This window comes from Rana temporaria, chromosome 8 (assembly GCF_905171775.1).
Source record: "Rana temporaria chromosome 8, aRanTem1.1, whole genome shotgun sequence".
Lineage (NCBI taxonomy): Eukaryota > Metazoa > Chordata > Amphibia > Anura > Ranidae > Rana > Rana temporaria.
In genome coordinates, this window is record NC_053496.1 from 73,596,976 (window position 1) to 73,615,674 (window position 18,699).

Genomic DNA, 18,699 nt, shown 5'->3' on the forward strand with positions numbered 1-18,699 from the left:
ATATGGGATTTTCACTCTAGAAACTAGAATCCACACAGGGATGAATTTTTATGGAACCTTAATCATATTATAATTTGGCCTGTACTATATTTTCCCTTTCTGCTTTTAGGAGAGGTGACTCATCTTGCTTCCTATTAGGGAAAGCTAGGGTCACATGTTTACAAAGCTCAATGGCTCAAACTAGAATGTATACACAAACAAATGCTTCTTTATGCTGTGTAAAGATGAATCAGTATATAGTTTCAATTATGAGAGTATTCAAAATGACAATATAAAATATTCACATGCAATATGTCATATTTACAAAAAAATGTATTGCATTTTCAACCCTGACTATAATAAACAAAATATATACATAAGCAACAAACCATTTCCTTAAACAAAGCTGTGTTATTACCCATGCACACTAGAAGTCCTTGGGGGGGGGGGGGGGGGGGTAAAATTATCTTTGCAGCCCTGCTATTAAGATCCACTGATGTCTTCTTGATGCACTTGTCTTACAGGCAAATTTGGTACATTGCAAAGCACAAATGGGAACATCCCATGACAGCCAACCAAAATACACTTTAGCGAAGCTAGACCAATAGGAGATTCTGATTGGTTGCTGTGGATGCTGTACTTTACAGTATGCCTCTTTTCTTTTTAATAAAAAACAATATTGTTGTGTCCTGTGTGGAGATGGTTTTTGATTTTTAACATTAAGAAACATCAACAATGATTTATTATGTATCCATCACCTCCCCAGCATGGAGAGAACAAAGATAGGCATTGGGACTAGTGCCAGGCAAAACAGGAGAACAAATATAGCTCCCTTTTGTGGTATAGAAAGAAAACATAGGCCCAGATTCTCAAAGGACTTACGACGGCGCAGCACCATGTACGCCGTCGTAAGTCCTAATCTGGGCCGTCGTATCTATGCGACTGATTCTTAGAATCAGTTACGCATAGATATCCATTAGATCCGACAGGCGTAAGTCTCTTACGCCGTCGGATCTAAACTGCAAATTTTTTTTTGCCCGCTAGGTGGCGCTTCCGGCGATTTCCACGTCAAGTATGCAAATTAGCTAGATACACGAATTCCCGAACGTACGCGCGGCCGACGCAGTAGAGTTACAACGTTTACGTTAGGCTTTTCCCGGCGTAAAGTTGCCCCTGCTATATGAGGCGCAGCCAATGTTAAGTATGGCCGTCGTTCCCCCGTCAAAATTTTAAAAAGTTACGTCGTTCGCGTAAGTGGTCCGTGAATGGGGCTGGGCGTCATTTATGTTCAGGTCGAAACCAATGGCGTCCTTGCGACGTCATTTGGAGCAATGCACACTGGGATATTTTAGTGACGGCGCATGCGCAGTTCGTTCGGCGCGGGGACGCGCTTCATTTAAATGAAACACGCCCCCTACCCGCCGAATTTGAATTCCGCCGGGTGATTTACGCTAAGCCGCCGCAACTTTACAGGCAAGTGCTTTGTGAATAAAGCACTTGCCTGAAAAACTTGCGGCGGCGTAACGTAAATGAGATACGTTACGCCCGCACAATTTTGCGCCCATCTACGTGAATCTGGGCCATAGAGTCTAAAGCTGCTTTTCTCAACTAGAGTTCCTCCAAACATTACTAGAAGTTTCCTGAGTAATTTCTTCCAGATAAGTAACCATGAACAAAAATTATATTTTTTTCTTTTAAACTACCACACGTGTAAGAAGCATTCCTTCCACTGATCGTCACACTAATTTACCTGAGCTGTAGATATAGTACTTAGCAGGGATTCCCTGAGCAGGGAAAGGTATTTCAGGGGATTCTTGGTGTTAACTGGGTTGATAAAGATTGTTGTAACGGGAACTACTGCTGTAAAGTGCAACAGAAGAGGTGAGTGGAGGAAATTATTGGAGGAGCTGTACTGAGTTTATAGTCCATATAAAAAGATTATAGCAACGTGACCAGGTTGTGTAACCATAAAACGTCCATCCACAAATGGCAGCCTCCACAAAGGGATTAGATGCAAACTCCTGCAGGAACTACAGAGTATAAAAGAAAACAGAGGCGCCCCTAAGTTAAGGTGACGAGATTTTTAAAATGAAATCCGGGGACATATTTTTTCTTTACTAGTAATGGCAACAATCAGCGACTCTCTGCCCATTGCCGCCCGCCTCATAGCCTCTCAAGTCTTACTCTTCGGGCCCCCGGCTACTATTGAATGGGGAGCGGCGGAAGATCACTCCGCCAGGGAAGGCAAGGAGATAGGCAGGTGGCTGGCCAGGATTTGAGCCAAGGTAGAAGAACATGCGAGCGGAGCTGAATGGGCATGTGCCCGAAACTGAAGAAATATTCCCTCCGCTCCGACCAGCACATGATCATCAGAAGGGGGCACAGAAAAAAAACAGGGACAGACTTGGTCCGGGGACGGTGTCCTCAATCAGGTAGAACGGCTGGTACTGGTACTCTTATAGGCAGTACCAGTGGGGAAGCTAGACATTATTTCACCCGGGGCAAAGAATCAGTTCGGTGCTCCCCCTTATGGGACAAGATGAGGCAGAAGTGAGAAACTCCCAGGCCATAGCTGTTGAGTCAGCTGTCTGTCCCCTCCCCCATGCTCCTCTGTCGTCTCCTCTGGTCCTCACCCTGCTTCTCTGTTCCCCCCAGGTGAACGCTGTGGGGAGGGAGAGGAGGTGAGCGCTGCGGAAAGGGAGAGACAGAGGAGCGGAGGGAGGCAGCGGTCCGCTGTCACTGAAGCCGGCCCACTGAGCCATCGGCCCACCGGGAAACTCCCTGTAGTCCCAATGGCCAGTCCATCCCTGGAAGTGATATATGGGGGTCTTGCAGCAGGGTGATTTGGTGGATGTTTGTAACTAGTAGCAACCAACCGCTGCACAAGCATCCAGGGTAAAGCTGTCCACATAGACCGCCCTCTGCACTGCCTGCTCTCGCCGCTCTCAGTCTGCCATCGTGACCGGGAAGACTACCCTGCAGTAGTGAGATCTGAAAGCAAGGCTTGAAGCGCTCGTGGAGCGCAGCGTGTTAGGGATGACGCCAACATCGGTGCAAGGACAGTCTGTGTGGACAGCTTTACCCTGGATCCCTGCATAATTAGATATGCCTGCTTTAATCATCAACCATGTGAGTTGCTAAATGTTGTACCTTCATTGAATGTAACCATGTTGCTACACTTAGAGGCGCCTCTTATTTCTTTTATACTCAGTTGTGACATGATGCTACTCGTATATCAAGACATTGCTTGTTTGTCAAGTCAAAACGTATTAAAAAAAATTTGCTTGCCTTGCAAAACGCTCTCAAACCAAGGTTTTACTGTATTTTGCCTGTCCTGTTATACTGTTATACTCCACTCAAGTTAAACCAAATGCTGTGGGTGTAAACGTATCTACAGTTCTAGAAGATATTTTAAAAAGAAAACCAAGGACTAAAATCGTAATTTTACCTGGTAATTGTAAAAAAAAAAAAAAAAGTAGAAAATCTAAAATTCTAAAGCAGAAACAGGTTTTACCATCATGTTCTCATCTATTTGTTCTCCATAAAGTAAACAGACAGTGAGTAGTAAAAAGCTTGTGGGTGCCTGATTACAGCACTAAGATGTTTTCTCTGACTTGCAGCAATGGATGTTCAGGGTAAAGCTGCTGATTGCACATCTCCTTGTACTTTTCTATGAGGCCATGGTATTGGTTTCTTAGATACTATTTGTATTGAAACACATGACAGGTTTCCTAAGGACTGTTCTCTTTATATATAACTTGCCAGCAGAATTCTTGTTTACTAGGAAGTCAGAGTTATTGAGATGGCCAGTTGGCAGTTCCTTGAAATAAGTGCGTTGGTCTTGTTGTAGCTAATGATAATGAGAGCAATTTGAGGAACATTTAGCTCAAGGTGAACAGATGGCTACAGGTTAATAGGCATTTTAGTTGTTGACTCCTCATTTCAGGAGGTTTCCATCAGGCTCTGTGTACTATAAAGTGACTGATGGGTGTTTTAAGATGAAGGTGGGCGTTAGATATAACAGAGGTGCATGAGCGCACATGCTCATATCCTACGCATGTTTTTGTGCTCAGTAAACACTGCTACTACCGCTCTTATCTCAATAGTCAGGACTCAGGAGCAATAGGCTGTGGATTAAAAAGAGCAAATAGAGGTCTGCTCATTTGTGCATTGAACACCGTGATTCCTCGTACTGTAGCTTTTCTAATCACCACCTTAAAGAGGTGTTCCAGTCATTTTTAATGTTTATTAAATGTCAGCAGCTACAAAAAGTGTAGCTGTTGGCTTTTAATAAACATACACTCACCTGCTCCACGTTCCAGTGACGCGCCGGCCGGGGGTCCGCTCCTCTTCCCCCCTCTCTGGCCGGCGTCTTCATTCTAAGTGTGGGCACCCGGCCGTGACAGCTTTTGGCTTCACGGCCAAGCACCCACTATGCATACGCGAGCGGCGCTGCACCATCCGATTGGACAGGAGATCGCCTGGGACCTGTCACGTGTCCCAGGCGATCGCCTACAGGGAGGGGCTGCCAAAAGGCGATATGACTATTCGCCTTAGCAGCCCCTCGGCGGAAGGAGGAAGTGGGAGTGGGAAGTCCCACTCCTCCTGAAGCCCCCACTCCCCCCCCCAAAAAATTACATGCCAAATGTGGCATGTAAGGGGGCGAGGAGTGGATTAAGCGGAAGTTCCACTTTTGGGTGGAACTCCGCTTTAACACTATAGCAACCATACCATTCTTTTCAACAATAATCTCCAAAGTCAAACATATTCCTGCACACTGTAAGATCTGTAGGATGTGGGAGGTTTTTGTCAGCTTTGATTTATCATTTCTGATGCCTTGTACACACGACCGGTTTTCCCGACCGGAAAACTGTCATGTTTTCTTTTGGTCAAGAAAACCAGCCGTGTGTATACTCCCTAGCAGTTTTCTCGACAGAAATACTGCGGGGGGAAAAAAAATAGAACTTGTTCTCTTTTTTCTCATCGCGAATCTCTGCGTTTTTTCCCGCGCAGTTTTCCTATGAGGAAACACTGCTCTGGAGCTTACACACGGCCAGTTTTCCAGACCAAAGCTCTCAGGCCCCGTACACACGACCGAGTTTCTCTGCATAATTCAGCCAGAAACTCGATCGGAGCTGAATTCTGCCGAGAAACCCGGCCATGTGTACACTTTCGGCCGAGGAAGCCGACGAGTTCCTCGTCGAGCCAAATAGAGAACATGTTCTCTATTTCCTCGTTGTTCAATGAGGAAAGTTGGCTCGCCGAGATCCTTGGCGGCTTCACACAGAACTCGACGAGCAAAACGATGAGTTTTGCCCATCGAGTTCCTCGGACATGTGTACGGGGCCTCAGGCCTCGTACACACGACCGGTTTCCTCGGCAGAATCCATCAAGAAACTTGGTGGGAGAGCTTTTTTGCCGAGGAAACCGGTCGTGTGTACGTTTTTCATCGAGGAAACTGTCGAGGAACTCGACGAGCAAAAAAGAGAGCAAGTTCTCTTTTTCCTTGACGGGAGTCTGAATTTGCTCGTCGTGGAGACGGGAGTAAAAGTAGCATTTGTAATGGAGATAACACATTTTTCACGCTGTAACAGACTGAAAAGTGCAAATCGTCTCTTAACAAACTTTTACTTAACACGCAAACACATGAGATTAGCAAAAGCAGCCCCAAGAGTTGTGCCAGTGGAATCGAACTTCCCCTGCCATTGTATGTGTTGTATGTCACCGTGTTTGAGAACGAGGAGATTTTGTCTTGACAGTGTGTACGCAAAGCAAGCTTGTCGAGTTCCTCGACAAGCCTAATAAGGAACTTGTCGAGGAAAACGATGTGTTTCGCCCGACGAGTTCCTCGGTCGTGTGTACGAGGCCTCAGCCGGTTCTTGGTTATCCCGTTGGGTTTCCCGGTGGTCTTTTGACCGCCGAGAAACCCGATTGTGTGTACAAGGCATGAGACTTTATATTCCCTGATTTAACTGTAGGGATGTTCACATGGATGGGGCGATCTGTGACCAGCAATAAGCAACCAGATGTTTTTTTTCTATTTTTAAATGGTGTTTACTGGTAAACAATCTGTTCAAAACGCTCATCTATAAACTATGACAAATTTCCTGTGAGTAGCGATAGGAGTATTAGTCATTTGTCCACTTGTGTACGTAGATAAACAACCATCTTCCAAGCAGTAATATCAGTGCTGTAGCTCTATTCTTATACTAGTCTACTAGTCAGTATGCAGAGGTATGCCAGCCATACATTTAGAAGGGGATGTATCTAGGTATTTCCACGTTTACCACTGTGTCAGGTCATACTTAAAATGCCTGATTGTTTGGGTATCATAGTGACATTCAGCCATCTTTTTTTTTTTTTTTTGTAATAGCAGGGTTGCTTTTAAGCCAACTCATCAGTCACATAGGTTCCTAGGCAGTGGCAGCCCGTCATGAATCTATCCACGGTCGCCGCGGCCTTCCCCTATTCATGCGCCTGAATTACAGTGGCGTGGGTGTTTTTTTGAAGCACCTGATTAGAGCCATAGGCTTCAAAATAGGGTGGGCTTGGAGCGCAGAGCATTGCGCCATGAGCCCACCCAGGTGTTACAACAGCGAATGAATATTCGCCGTTGTAACACTGATCCTCAATCCGGCCAATCAGAAGCAGGTCTGAGACCCGTTTTCCGATTGGCCGAAAAGAGAAGACTACCGAATGGCCAAAAAAGGAGTAGGGAGGAAAAAGAAGCTGTCAATGCCTGTGGAGAGCAGAGAAAGGGAGAGCTGTCGCCGTCGCCACTGCCGAGCAAGGGAAGCCAGTGAAGCGCTAAATAGATAGGGTAAGTGCACCATACATGCCTGCTGACTGACCGGGGTAATACTGTTTGCTACCCCCAAAAAAATTGCCACCGGCTGCCACTGTTCCTAGGTATGCACAGGAACCAATCTTTATCTACATGCAGGCACCTTTTGGTTTCATTTTATAGTTCAGAAGCAGTTCAACGCTTTCAGGTGTACTTAGCAAAAAAGGATGTCTGGCCAGACGATTAAACAGGAGTAACTTTGCAGCTTACTAAACAGGCGCAAAGGTAGGGGTCAGAAAGGTAAAGATCATGAATACGAAATAATAATGAAAGTTGCATGTTGAAAGATGGAGAGGTTCCAATATGCCAATCGGCCCATTGTGACATCACCCAGGCTCCCTGAACGGCCATCGTTTCATTCTTCAAGGGCTTTTGGATTGGTACCCCCCCACAGCAGCCCCTACCGCGTCACTGGATGACCTTATCTCTTCAATGCCTGGAAATGTTGCCTGGTATTGTTGGCTTCTTAATCTCTAATTCTGACAATTTTTAATCACTACTTCTGATTCGTTTCCACATGCTGTGGACACTGACGTGTTTTTTTACTCACACATTGGCCTGGTTAATGTCACTCCCCAGGTATACTTATTTCTGCAGTCCACTGAGGGCACCGAGCGCTGCCATTGTTGTTGTGTATTTGTATATGTTGTACTTTCCATAGTGCTTATTGGCAGCTGCACAGGCAAGCCCACCACTTTTTATTTACATATGATCCCCAGTTTTTAGTGCTCGGAACACATGATTGTTTTTTTTTTACCTACTTTAGTGGGGCACTCACAGAGCCAAAAGGGACAAGAAAGTAATTAAAGGATTTAGTGCTTCATGCTGAATGTGAAACTAAACAGCTAATATAACGTCTGTTATCTTTCTTTGCAGGTCCCCTGTGTAGCGCTTGTGTCTCTTCTCTTGGCGCTCGACCAGTTGCCATTTTCAGTGGTTTCTTGATAGGCGCGGGTCTGATATTGAGCAGCTTTGCGTCAAATATTTACTTCCTTTATTTTTCATATGGATTTATGGTTGGTAAGTAACATGTTTCATGAAACAAAATACATTTACAATATGCACTGGAATAGGAACATAGGGGTTTATTTACTAAAGGCGAATCCACTTTGCACTACAAGTGCAGTTCACTTTAGACCTGAGGCGAAGATCTGAAATGAGGGGAAGCGCTGCTGATTTTATCATCCAATCACGTATAAGCAAAACAGATTCAGTTTTTTATTTTCCTTGCATGTCCCCCTCAGATCTACAGCGACTGCACTTGTAGTACAAAGTAGATTTGTCTTTAGTAAATCAACCCCAGAGTGTTAATGTATTGCATGTGAAATATAGATCACAAGGTACATTATTGTATAAACAGTTTTAAATAAAATGTTACTGTTGCTATATTTGTATAATATTACATATGCTGTGCATATGCCAATATGACTTCAATATATGAAGGTGTCCACTGCTGACCTTTTCTTGTGAGAATGACAGTTTTTTGGCTGTCTTTTTATCTAAGGACTCTAAAACTTTTTGAGTATGCCTTTGCTTTTCCCCCACTTTTTGCATTCTGGCTCGTGGTCAGAGACAGCCAAATATTTAACGTTTTCAATAGCAGGTCAGAAAGGTCAGCCTCTATATTTTCTCAGTATGGGCTTACTTTAAAGTGGTTGTAAAGTCAGGAGGTCTTTTACCTTAATGCATTCTATGCATTAAGATAAAAAAAAAAAACGTTCTGTGTGCAGCAGCCCCCCTAATACTTACCTGAGCTCCCGCTGATCCAGCCATGTTGCAATAGAGACTTTGCTGTCCGTAAATCCCTTCCTCATTGGTTGAGACAGCAGCGGGACACGTTTTTTTTTTATTATTATTTTACCTTTTATTTATTTTTTTTACACTTTTCTTTAAAAAAAAATAAAAAATTGTGTCACTTTTTTTCCTATTACAAGGATTGTAAACATCCCATGTAATAGAACAAAAAGCATGATAGGACCTCTTAAATATGAGATCTGGGGTCAAAAAGACATCAGATCTCATATTTACACTAAAATGCAATAAAAAAAATGTCCCTGTAAGAGCTATGAGTGGAAGTGACGTTTTGACGTCGCTTCCGCCCTGCTATGGTATGGAGACGGGTGGGGGCCATCTTCCCCTCACTCACCTCCATACCCAGCCTGTAAGAGGCCCCGATCACCTCCGCCGCTGCCGATAAAAGTGAATCTGCCACAGAGACCACTACTATCTGAAACCGGACTGCAGGAGGATACCTGGTTTATGGCAGCTAGCTGCTGCCATAACAGAGATATCCTGCTTCAAACAGCTGACATATATCGGCGTGCGGGGGTCCGGAAGTGGTTAAGAAATGTGTCTGCATCGTATAGATTCCAATCACATAATACGTTTTGAGTATATAAACATATAGTATATATTTTACAAATATCTGGTACACTGAGCCTTATATATTAAACATAATGCATGTATTGGTTGTCTATAATATACCTCCTTGATTGTGAATTACATTAATATATCTTTGTACTCTCTGAACTTTTTTTTTAACCACTTCTCCACCGAGGACGTCATATGACGTCCTCGACTTTGTGCGGTGATATCTGAATGATGCCTGCAGCTACAGGCATCATTCAGATATCACTGTTTTCTGGCGGCGATTCTGTGCACGATAAGAATGATCATAGCGGCAGTTCTGCCTCTTAGGACCTTTTCACACAGGTGGACGAACAGGCCGTTTATTATAAGTCCATTTACGAACTTGTAATGTATCCCTATGGGATTGCAGACGTTAGCGGATGATGCATCCGCTAACATCCGTAACGATCCGCGTCCGCAAAGTTCCGCTTTTTCAGACGGAAGAAAACCCTATTTTTCTTCCGTCTGGCGGAACGGATCGGATGAATACGGACAGACGGTGCGTATTCATCCGATTCCCCATAGGGGAGAGCGGAGGAGAGACAGGGCGGTCTCTGCACTGTGTGCGGGGACCGCCCTGTCCGCCAACAGCTCAGCGCGGATTAACGGAGGAATCCCCGCTGAGCCAAACGGGCTAACGGAGCGGATCAATACGGATCCGCTCCGTGTGAAAGAGCCCTTAATCATTCTTATAGGCGATGGGAGGGGACGTCCCCCCTCCCGCCGCCATCTGGTGCTTCTCCGGGCTCTCCCGTGCCATCGGGGGCCTGGAGAACGAATCGGCCGGCACCGGCTCACGACGATAGAGATTTCCAGTGACCAGATGGTCACCAGTCAACTCTATGACCGTCGGTGGTTGTGACGTCACGCCCGGGTACCCGGAAGTAAACAAAGCTGCAATCGCGGCTGTCGGCATGCTTTCAAGCCTGGAGGAGAGATGTCTTATTGACCCCACATCTCTCCATAAAGAGGACCTGTCACAATGATTCCTATTTACATTCCTTGTAATAGGAATAAAAGTGATCAAAAAAATAAAAATGTAAAAAAAAGTGTAAAAAAAAAATTAAGTAAAAAATAATAATAAAAAAAATAATAATTTTAAAACGCCCCTGTCCCCGGTAGCTCACACTCAGAAGCTAACACGCATGTAAGTCCTGTCCACATATGTAAAAGCTGTTCAAACCCCACATGTGAGGTATCGCTATCACCTCGTGCATTAGAGTGTGTGCAACAATTCTAGCACTAGACCTCCTCTGTAACTCGAAAATAGTAACCTGTAAAAAAAATTAAAGCGTCGCCTATGGAGATTTTTAAGTACCGAAGTTTGGCGCCATTCCATGAGTGTGCATAATTTTAAAGCGTGACATGTTAGGTATCTATTTACTCGGCGTAACATCATCTTTCACATTATACAAAAAAAATAGGCTAAAAAAATTCCCCAAAAAGGCGTTTGAAAAATGATTGCGCAAATACCGTGCAAGATAAAAAATTGCAATGACTGCCATTTTATTCCCTAGGGTATCTGCTAAAAAAAATATATAATGTTTGAGGGTTCTGATTAATTTTCTAGCAAACAAATGATGATTTTTTCATGAAGGAGAGAAGTGCCAGAATTTCAGCATATTCTTATAGGTACACTTATTATATTGCCATCTTTTTTTCATCTAGTGCAGATGACACTAATATGCCCCATGATATTGTCTTATTGCACCTGATGTGAATATCTTACTTTGCTAATGCTAGTAACAGAAAACATTTGAGGACATCTGCTTCTGTACTCTGCGGGTTAACTGTTATTCTGTGTGTGAACAGAAGTGACACCACATATAGGACAGTCAGCATAAAACTGCTGGCTGCCTGCCAGTACTGATTCAGCGAAAAACACTTTGCAAATACTAGCCAAGGAGGATGTGAGACTCAAGGCTCACTTCGTTTTCTCATGGCCAAACATGTTTACACTTTGTCTTATTTATGATTATTGTTTGGTGAACTAAAATGTATGTAAAGCCTAACAATTAACTACTCATATTTACTACTATAAAATAAAAAGCATTTTAATTTCTGTTCAAAAGTGAATAAAAATACATGTTAAGCATTTCAGTAATTCATAGCTATCTCTTGTAGCCTGTGTTACCTCAAAGAGTCAAATTAGCCCATCTAATTCTTATTTGAGACCACAGAACAATGAATCTTTATGTTGACGTAAATAGGACAGTGGGAGGATTTGAGTAGTTTAGCAAAGACAACTGGGCAGGGCTGACACCGCCTAGGCCAAAAGTGATAAAAATGCATTGATATGCATGGATAAATGTGCACTAATTACAGACATGTGCTGCATTTTTAACAATTTTGTACTGACATAAAGTTTAACAAGAACCTGGAATGGATACTGGGGGTTATTTACAAAAGGCAAATCCACACTATTCAAAAGAAGAGGAATCTGCTGCTCCAGGTGTGTGCAATACCGTTATTGGAACCAAGTAGGTGTGCTGGCCCCGGCCCGCCTCCGTAAAAACTTGAGAAAAAGAAGAAATGGCTGCACATCCAAAGGGCCAGATTCACAAAGAGAGTACGCCGGCGTATCTACTGATATGCCGGCGTACTTTCAAATTTGCCGCGTTGTATCTTTAGTTTGAATCCTCAAACCAAGATACGACGGCTTCTGGGTTCGATCCGACAGGTGTACGACTTCGTACGCCTTCGGATCGTAGGTGCAATACTTTGGCGCCCGCTGGGTGGAGTTTGCGTCGTTTTCCGCGTTGGGTATGCAAATTAGCTTTTTCCGTCGATCCACGAAGGTACGTGCGGCCGTCGCATTGTCTTACGTCGTCGCTAGTCGGCTTTTCCCAGCGTATAGTTAAAGCTGGTATTTTGCGGCGTATAGATAGACTTGCCATGTTAAGTATGGCCGTCGTTCCCGCGTCGAAATTTTTGCGTAAGTCGTCCGTGAATAGGAAAGGACGTAACTCACGTCTAAGTTCAAAAAATGACGTTGTTGCGAAACGGAGCATGCGCAGTTCATTTGGCGCGGGGGCGCGCTTCATTTAAATTAATCACGCCCCCTACCCGCCGATTTGAATTCCGCCACCAGAAATACACTACGCCGCCGTAACTTACGGCGCAAAATCGTTGAGGATTTGACTTAAAGCCAGGTAAGATACGGCGGCGTAGTGTATCTCTGATACGCTGTGCCTGTCCATTTGTATGTGGATCTGGCCCAAAGTTTCCAAAAGTGCCTTTTATTGCAGACGGTCAAAATAAATCAACATGCTGCCTGTATGGAACACCTGTGTATGTGGATAAAGACGTCCCCTCACACAGTTGTACAGATCGGTAGGCCTGTGTGAAGGAGGCATTACAGGAGCGGCGATAGAATTTTGTCCCTGGAGACCCTGGGGTATTTTGACCGTCTGCAATAAAAGGCACTTTTGGAAACTTTGGGTGTGCAGCCATTTCTTCTTTTTCTTAGCATGAAATATTGAAGGCTTTCCATGTCACGAGTGCATATTCCTAAACTTTTTGAATCTGCTGAAAATTTTCTGTCCAATGGTGCCAATATGTCTCTCTTTTCAAAGGTTAGAAAGGTGTTAAACCCCACACATACTGCTTCTGTCTGATGGGCAAATTATGTTGGAAACAGCAGTGTGTTGAATATGCAGATGTCTTTCCAATGCGTTGCTCTCTTTGAAACATCTGCCTGTCTATAACCACTCAAAAAATTCTATCGTCTCTCCTGTAATGCCTCCTTCACACAGGCCTACCGATCTGTACAACTGTGTGAGGGGATGTTTTTATCCACATGGGATACACAGGTGTTCCATACAGGCAGCGTGTTGAAATCAATGACAGGCGTCCAGCTGCTCTGACCTGCATGGGTCTCCAAGTGCATCCCCTGTGAAAGTCCGATGCACAGATCAGAACGCATGTGAATTTTGATCTGTGGATCACACCCACACAGATGTACAGTATGGGATGTGCGTCAAGATCCATGCAGATCTGTGAATCTCGCATTGGTAAAGACCGCCCTTCGCACGGGTGTATAATGATTACCCAATGTATACTTTTTTTCTTTTGATGATAACTGGAAAAAATCTGGTGATCTTATGTTCTAATAAAGTGTAAAAGTGTAAACGTTTGCATGTAAGTATTTGGATCTAAGAACATATTTTTTTTTTTTTTAGGTTTTGGGTGCGGCTTATTGTACACGGCCACGGTGACTGCAACCTGCCAGTATTTTGAAAAGCGACGAGGACTTGCACTTGGAATTGTTTCAACAGGTATGACATATCTGGTTGCCATTTCAGGTGTATCAGCTTTCAGATGAATGCAAATTAGATTCTACTATTTCTTACACAAATATACAATATAACAGTGAGATGAGGGAGAACCGATAGCTCTCCTGGCCTATTTATATATTGAGATTTTTGTAAAACTCAGGTGCTGCATTCTTGTTACAGGGTTGCGATTTAGAAATATTGATACAGACACAGTCAGACCACCAGCATTTTCAGAAGGTGGCCATATGCAATGGCAGAAAAAAATATATAGTTATGTAACTATTAAGAATAACAAAGCATAATTTAAAAGCAACAAGTATAAGTGCCTACTGTAAAGACGTAGGCCCCGTACACACGACCGAGGAACTCGACGTGCCAAACACATCGAGTTCCTCGTCGAGTTCAGTGTGGAAGCCGCCGAGGAACTCGGCGGGCCGACTTTTGCCATTGAACAACGAGGAAATAGAGAACATGTTCTCTATTTCCTCGCCGAGGTCCTCGTCGGCTTCCTCGGCCGAAAGTGTACACACGGCCGGGTTTCTCGGCAGAATTCAGCTCTGAACCGAGTTTCTGGCTGAATTCTGCCGAGAAACTCGGTCGTGTGTACGGGGCCTCACAAGCCTGCTAATAACAGAAGATAGAAAATGATGACCTCATAAGTCTGTTTTTGCTGCTTCACTGTTCAACCATAGGTTAGGGTCAGGGAGGTGCCTAGCTGTGTTGTATAACTCCAGCAGAGGAAAGTCAGGTAATCATGCTGGCTGGTCTGTCTAGCAAGTCTGTGAAAATCTCAGGACCGAATAGACAGAAGTATAAATCCTTTAGCAGGTATATCAGCTCCCATAAATGAAATTCAATGGTGTTCAGCTTTAAAGCTGAAATCCAGGCAAAAATTAGAAACCGTAATGTGGCTCACCCGATAAACTACAATATTTGAAAGACAAACAACATCCATTGTTTGCTGGTGGACCCAAATATACCTCACTGCCTCTAAGCCATTGTCAGGCCCCCAATCCTCTCTCTGGGCTTCCTGTGTAAAGCAGCTCAACGTGATTGTGCTTCGTATGACAGGGGTGGATAAAGTCAATCACTGTGTATTCTGGCTGCCTTACCCATTAAAACGTAAAAATTCAAAATAAACCACTTGAGGTAAACTAAAAAAAATATATATATTAAAGGAAAAATAATATAGTGACACAAACAGTGACTCTACCGTAAGATATTAGCACAGTACGATCTAATTTATCATAAAAAGAGTTGTGCTACTTGAAATAATGGGAAAAACACAAAAACAATATTCATATGATATGTGCAGTCACTGCCATTTAGGAAGTAACTCAAATTAGATACAAAGAAAAGTCCATGTGAAAATATAACGTTTGTGAAACTGAAGAGTGGATCCTCTCCTTAATCAATCAAGACAAGGGGCCAGATTCACGTAGATCTGCGGCGGCGTAACGTATCGCATTTACGTTACGCCGCCGCAAGTTTTACAGGCAAGTGCTTGATTCACAAAGCACTTGCCTGTAAAGTTGCGGCGGCGTAGCGTAAATCCCCCGGCGCAAGCCCGCGTAATTCAAATCAGCCGGGTTGGGGGCGTAGAGCATTTAAATTAGGCGCGTTCCCGCGCCGAACCTAATGCGCATGCGCCGTCCCTAAAATTTCCCGACGTGCATTGCGCTAAATGACGTCGCAAGGACGTCATTGGTTTCGACCTGAACGTAATTGACTTCCAGCCCTATTCACGGAGGAGTTACGCAAACGACGTTAAATTTCAAAATTTCGACGCGGGAACGACGGCCATACTTAACATTGTATACGCCACTTAGGGGGCATGTTTATCTTTACGCCGCGTATCGCTTACGGAAACGGCGTATCTTTACTGCGACGGGCAATCGTACGTTCGTGAATCGGCGTAACTACTCATTAGCATATTCTACGCCGACCTCAATGGACGCGCCACCTAGCGACCAACGTAAATATTGCACCCTAAGATACGACGGCGCGTCGTATCTTAGGCATGTTTAAGTGTATCTCAGTTTGAGAATACATTTAGACATACGACGGGCTTAGATTCGGAGTTACGTCGGCATATCTACTGATACGTCGGCGTAACTCTTTGTGAATCTGGACCAATCTGTGCATGCAATTGACATCCATCACCTTGAAAAGGAATGCAAACCATGATACCACCACCTCTCATGTAAGAAATACAGGCTTACTAGCTACAAAGGACCCTCTAATTAAAGCAGAGTTCCACCCAAAAGTGGAACTTCCACTTTAAGTATGCTTCGCTCCCTCTTATTTATTTATTTTTTGGAAGGGGAGGTGGGTTCTTTGTTTTGAAGGGGACTTCCTGTCCCACTTCCTCCTCCCCCTAGAGGGCCGCCAAGGTGACTCCTCCTCTCCCTCTAGGGGCCCCTCCCTCTAGGCAATCACGTAACAGGTCCCAGAAGATCGCCTATCCACTCCGAGGGCGCTTGCACAGTGTGCACCTGGCCGTGAAGACACAAGCTGTCACGGCCGGGTGCCCCCAGTTTCAATGGAGGTGCCAAGTTGAGGAGGGGGAGAGGAGCAGGCCCTTGTGCTGCTGCATTGCTGGACAGGTGAGTGGCAGCTCGGACCTGAAGTGCCGAGTGGACGTCTTTAGACGTCCTATTGTTTACATTACCCACGCGCGCCGCTGCGGGTAAACACTGTCCCGGCGCATCGCTGGGAAGCCGATGCGTGTACCTGGCGGCCGCGATGTCCGCCGGGTACACGCGATCGTCGGTAACACAGCAGGGACGTGGAGCTCTGTGTGTAAACACAGAGCTCCACGTGTTGTCAGAGGAGAGGAGACCGATCTGTGTCCCTTGTACATAGGGACACAGCATCGGTCACCTCCCCCAGTCACCCCCCTCCCCCCACACAGTTAGAACACACCCAGGGAATACATTTAACCCCTTCCTCACCCCCTAGTGTTAACCCCTTCCCTACCAGTCACATTTATACAGTAATTAGTGCATTTTTATAGCACTGATCGCTGTATAAATGTGAATGGTCCCAAAATTGTGTCAAAAGTGTCTGATATGTCCGCCGCAATATCGCAGGCCTGACAAAAAAAAATCGCAGATCGCCGCCATTACTAGTAAAAAATTAAAAATTTTAAATAAATCATAAATCTATCCCCTATTTTGTAGGCGCTATAACTTTTGCACAAACCAATTAATAAACGCTTATTGCGATTTTTTTTTAACAAAAATATGTAGAAGAATACGTATGGGCCTAAACCGAGGAAAACAATATAAAAAAAAAAAAGGGATATTATTATAACAAAAAGTAAAAAATATTTTGTTATTTTCAAAATTTTCTGTCTTTTTCTGCTTATAGCGCAAAAAATAAAAATCGCAGAGATGATCAAATACCACCAAAAGAAAGCTCTATGTGTGGGGAAAAAATTATAAAAATATAATTTGGGTACAGTGTTGTATGACCGCGCAATTTTCATTCAAAATGCGTCAGCGCTGAAAGCTGAAAATTGGTCTGGACACGAAGGGGGTTTAAGTGCCCAGTAATGAAGTGGTTAAAAGTCAGCAGCTATACTTTTTGTAACTGCTGACTTTTAACAGACTAAAAATAGCCTGGAACTCCGCTTTAAAGAGAGGTCAGCAGAGCATGTGGCCACACAAGCCAGCCAGGGTCATCCAGGAGCAATTCAGAAGGCTACCCTCAAAGGCAAACGGTTTAGATTATAGTCATCCCAGCATCCTCCAAAGGTTTGTCCTGCTTGTAAGCCTCCACAGTGTTGAGATTTCACCAACCTTTAGCTGCAACAGGCATGATTACTTCACACCCCAGGCTGCAGAGCACTCGGGGTAGCCTTCTGAACTACTACCCCCAGAGTGCCCCCAACCAGAGTACTACAGTCTCGCTATGGTGACACTGAACTACTCTGATGGAAATACTGTATGTAATAAAAACAGGAACAAATATGTTAAAAAACGTTCTAAAAAAAGTTTAATAAATGTAAAAAAATATATACATTTATATACAATATAACCATATTGTCACCAGTCAGTATCCATGATCACTGACACATCAGTCATATGAGTCATATGATAATGCTGTACTGCACTGGTGACAGTATGTAAAAAAAATATATGAAAAAAAAAATATTTACTTCCTAGATTTCAAAAAAATTTTGACAAAAAAATTACAATTTCAAAAACTCTCCATGCCTCTTACTAAATACCTCACACTGTCTACTTTACAAAAAGGGATCATTTTGGGGTATTTGTACCGTCCTGGCATTTTAGAGAAATGAGATAGGCCATCAGTACATCAGAATTAATACATTTTCAAATCTATACACCATAGTTTGTCGATGCTATAACCTTCAGACAAACCAATTAATATTCACTCATTCTTTTTTTTTCTTACCAAAGACATGTAGCACAATACATTTTGGCCTAAATTCCTGAAGAAATTAGATTTTATTGGTTATATGTTTTGTAAAAGAAAGTAGAAAATATCGTTTTTTTTTTTTTTCATTTGTATAGCAAAAAAAAAAAAATCAGTGGTATTCAAATACCACCAAAAGAAAGCTCTATTTGTGTGGAAACAATATATAAATTGCACTTGCGTACATTGTTGCATGACCATGCAATTGCCAGTTAAAATTGCACAGTGCTGAATAGCAAAAAACGGCCTAGTCATGAATGGGGGAGTTAATGCATTCTCTGTCTGCATTAAGAATCTTTTATTTTTTAAGGTCCAGCCCCCCATAAATACTTACCTATCCCAGTCCAGTGCTGTTCTCTCTCTCTCTCTCTCTCTCTCACTGGAGTCAGAGAGAGCAGCTGGAGCCATTGGCTCCCACTGCTGTCAATTTAATCCAGTGGCGAGGGTGTCAATGGAAACATACAGTGTGGCTCAGGCGTGAGTCCACATTAGTACCCCCCTAGCAAGTTGCTTGCTGGGGGGTACTCAAAGGCAGAAGGAGCTAGGAGTAATGGCGGGGGACCCCAGAAGAGGAGGTTTGGGGCTACTCTGTGCCAAACCATTTCACAGAGCATGTAAGTATAACATGTTTGGTATTTAAAAAAAAAATTAGACTTTAATATCACTTTAAAACCTAAGGGGTCCTACCCCTTCAAAACTATCCACAACTGCAAATGTTTTTTTTTTCTTACCAGCTATGGTATATTT

At 43.7% G+C, this 18,699-nt stretch overlaps 1 protein-coding gene across 1 annotated transcript in view; it reads left to right on the forward strand.

Moving 5' to 3' along the window:
• SLC16A9 (solute carrier family 16 member 9) overlaps nt 1-18,699 on the forward strand; it is a 47,892-nt gene that overhangs the window by 22,626 nt on the left and 6,567 nt on the right. Inside the window, exons 4-5 of the mRNA XM_040362038.1 lie at nt 7,700-7,843; nt 13,414-13,509. Coding sequence (XP_040217972.1) covers nt 7,700-7,843; nt 13,414-13,509 — 240 coding nt within the window. The remainder of the gene's footprint in view (nt 1-7,699; nt 7,844-13,413; nt 13,510-18,699) is intronic.